This window comes from Helianthus annuus, chromosome 7, assembly GCF_002127325.2.
Source record: "Helianthus annuus cultivar XRQ/B chromosome 7, HanXRQr2.0-SUNRISE, whole genome shotgun sequence".
In the NCBI taxonomy this organism is placed as follows: domain Eukaryota; kingdom Viridiplantae; phylum Streptophyta; class Magnoliopsida; order Asterales; family Asteraceae; genus Helianthus; species Helianthus annuus.
Window position 1 is genome coordinate 105154494 of NC_035439.2, and position 3305 is coordinate 105157798.

The following is a 3305-nucleotide window of genomic DNA, read 5'->3' on the forward strand; positions in this document are numbered from 1 at the left end:
TCGTGTCGGCCTAAAACCCGTTGCGATCCGAAACCTGTCCCGTGCGGAAACCCGTGTCGGCCCGAACCCGATCCGAATCGACCCGTTCCGATCCAAAACCCGCCACGTGCCAAAACCCGTCTCGGTCCGAAACTCAATTCGAACTGAAACCGTTCCGATCCAAAACCTATTTTGTGCCGTAACCCGTCTTGTGCGGATACTTGTGCCGGCCCGAGACCCATACTGATCCGAAATCTGACCCATTTCTTTAAGGTGCTAACCCACATCGACCCATTTCTTTAAAGTTGTCGACCCGCTTTGACCCGAAAATAACAAGGTGGAATTTCAATTGACCCGTTGTGACCCGTTTAGTTAAAAATATCTTACCCAAACTAACCCATATAATTTTAAAAGCAACCCAAATTAACCCACTTGAAAGCCTTTGGGTCAAGATTGCCACCTCTACTTCACATGTAAGTATGCTCGATTACAATACAATATTAAACTCTTTAAACTAATGTTATAAAATTCAATCATGTAAGTATTCCCGCAATAAGTAAATAGAGTGTTTAATTTATGCAATCAGCTTAGTAATATATGAGTATAACATCAATTAAATGCAGAACAATCTCGCCTGATATTCCCATTCTTGGCATTCTTAACCCCAACCCGACCCAGTTTAGTCATGGCTGCAACAAATGCGTTATTGAAAGCTTTCGTGCTCGAGGCCCACGAGTCCACCGTCTGCTTCGACCTTGAGTCAGTGAAGAGGACCTGGTCAGAGGTGAACAATCCTTTTCCTTGTTGCAAATTCTTGAAGTACATGTTGTCAAATGTATTGGGCGTGTTTGGATCCATATTTATAGCTATCTGTGGGTCAACGTTTTTTGGACACTGTTGCTGCAATTGGGCTGCGTAAGTTGGGTTTAGAGTTGGGTCCACTAGGCTCTGCTTGCTGAAGTTGTATATCCTGTTTGTGAATTGGTCGCAATGCGAGAATCCCACCGTGTGTGCACCTAGATAATGGGTTGACCCGAGAATATTTTGTTAAAAAATGTGACTGACATCCGACCAAGCGACATCGGTACCGGTATCGATATTCGTTTTTATGGTTTTCGATCTATATAAAACACGACTTTACTTTTTGGGTTACACCATACAACTTTTTTGCAATATGTAAATAAACTTTTTTTAGTCGTTGTAATCGAGCCATATAAATTTTTACATCTCTGACGCAAAGCGTGAGTTTCACCCGCTAGTTGAGTACAATTGCAAAAGGAATGTAATTTAGGAGGTTTTGTGTTAAAAATATGTATGACCGACATCCGGTCCGTTTGACCCGACCCATCTACCTATTTAGACACAACAGTGATAGCATAAGGTCCTGAATCGACCCATTATAAACGCGTTGAAATCAACACCTTTTTACCTGAGAGAGCAATCATGTCGACTTGGGTCAACCCGTTAGCCGCAAACATGGCGTTAAGCTGATCCAAATTCATGTTTGGTTTAGGCAACTTCCCACCCACACTAGCCGCTGTCGAACTCAACCCGTCAAACCTCCCGAGCTCCACCGCATACGACGGTCCCCCCGCCTGCAACCACCACCAATTATTAACAATCAATATCCAAACTAACTACTATAAACATCTAAAAACCTACATGAAACAAAATCAATAATACCATCACAACAACATCACGCGTAGCCATGACAAGAATATCCGCACACGAAACCTTATTTCTGCAACTCGGGACAGCATCAACCGCCGCTTTAGCTTTAATAACCGTATCAAACCCGTCTCCAGCCAACGACAGGTTATCCGGATGGTCTTTTTCCGCAGTGTTGGACCCGCTGGATGCTATCATAACCGAAGCGTCACACCCTTGAACGAAACAATCATGGAAGAACAAACGAAGAGTTCCTGGGATTGTAATAAATGTCTGTCGAACCTTAGCCTGGACTGCGTTGCGAACGATTGTTTCTACATTCGGGCAAACGTTTGCGTAGTAGTTTTGCTTGAGTTGAGCAGAAGCCAAGTTTGGGAAGATGATGAGAAGTGAAGAGAGAGCTAATACTTGAATAATAGTGACCCGACCCATGATGGTTGATGAAGGTGTATGTGTATGTGTTTGGAAGATGATAGCTAGTAGTAAGATTTGTTAAATAAGGCAGGTAAAGATAAAGCCAGCTATTTGGCTTTAATTTTTTTTCTTGTTTTTTTGTTGTTTTGGGTAAGAGAATCTGTTGTATGTTGTGTTGATTTTTAGGATTGTTTTATGCTTAAATTTGATCATTTGATTATTAATATGGTGTGAATGTGAATGTATCAAAGTTGTGGGCTAGCACTAAGAGTCTTGAACGTTGGGGAAATCTTTGGTTTTGATTAGATATTTATTTATTTATTTATTGTTTTATTTATATGGATACGTTGATATGATAGGGGTTGTGGATGACTAAATCTATGATATAATTGTTGATTATATCTATAAACATGGGTCAAAATATAGAACCTAATCATGTTTATTCAATCATAACGTAAATATAGATACCAAGTTAGAGACACTTACTTGTGGGAGTGGTCATCTTTGAAGACGAAGATAAGGCCATGATTCCCGTTATGGTACCTTGGGTTGATGGATCACCTTAGAGAGAATTTTAGTGTTGATGTTCTTTTGGAGATTTTTCATACCTTTTTTTATCAAATACCAATGATCAATACATAATGATCATAAGTGATGGTAGGTTATGAAAACTCTTTACATTCTCTATTAAAGGTACCTAAAGGGAAATCATAATTGCCCCTTAAACTAATCAATAATTACAATTACTACCATCAAGTAATTGTCAGGGATTAGTTATGTCATATTGGTAATGTTACAAAATGATCCGTAAGGCCACATCAACGGGTTATTTCTAACATTCTCCCACTTGACCGAGTGATCATTTGTGATAAGTATAAGTAAGTCTGGCCAAGTTAAAACATTAATCAATGTTTCAAATTGAAATTGCAAAAGAAAAATACAGTCATTGAGTTATTCTCAACTCAAGACCCCCATTAATCATGTTACAACCCCAAATCAAAACATACGTAAATTTAAGACCAAAATGACTAAGGTAAGCCCTTTAAAATTAATTTGTATAATTCTTGTCTATACGTCATTAGGTGCACATACGTATTTATAGACAAACAAATTGTATAATTGAGGAAAAATAATAACTAATCATTCGTATGTACGATATGTTATTATGTAATGCCTTTAGTAAAACCCGTCTTTATTATGAGCTCTTAAAAAGACTTTGGGTGTAGACCTTAGTTATCGGATCC

General features: G+C 38.9%; 1 protein-coding gene across 1 annotated transcript; it reads right to left on the reverse strand.

Moving 5' to 3' along the window:
- Positions 1-532: 532 nt before the first annotated feature.
- LOC110867906 (peroxidase 73) lies at positions 533-2138 on the reverse strand. The gene is made up of 3 exons (XM_022116960.2): positions 1663-2138; positions 1409-1574; positions 533-995 (listed from the first exon to the last, which is right to left on the reverse strand). The coding sequence occupies exons 1-3, from the start codon at positions 2077-2079 to the stop codon at positions 589-591; spliced, it is 990 nt and encodes a 329-aa protein (XP_021972652.1). The 5' UTR covers positions 2080-2138; the 3' UTR covers positions 533-588.
- Between the last annotated feature and the right edge of the window lie 1167 nt (positions 2139-3305).

Excerpts from the sequence above, each read along its gene's own strand:
- LOC110867906 (XM_022116960.2), bottom strand. The coding sequence starts at position 2,079 with ATGGGTCGGGTCACTATTATTCAAGTATTAGCTCTCTCTTCACTTCTC. Across the intron at positions 1,575-1,662 it reads CGCGTGATGTTGTTGTGATG|GCGGGGGGACCGTCGTATGC; the intron begins GTATTATTGATT and ends TGGTGGTTGCAG. Across the intron at positions 996-1,408 it reads CGACATGATTGCTCTCTCAG|GTGCACACACGGTGGGATTC; the intron begins GTAAAAAGGTGT and ends CCCATTATCTAG.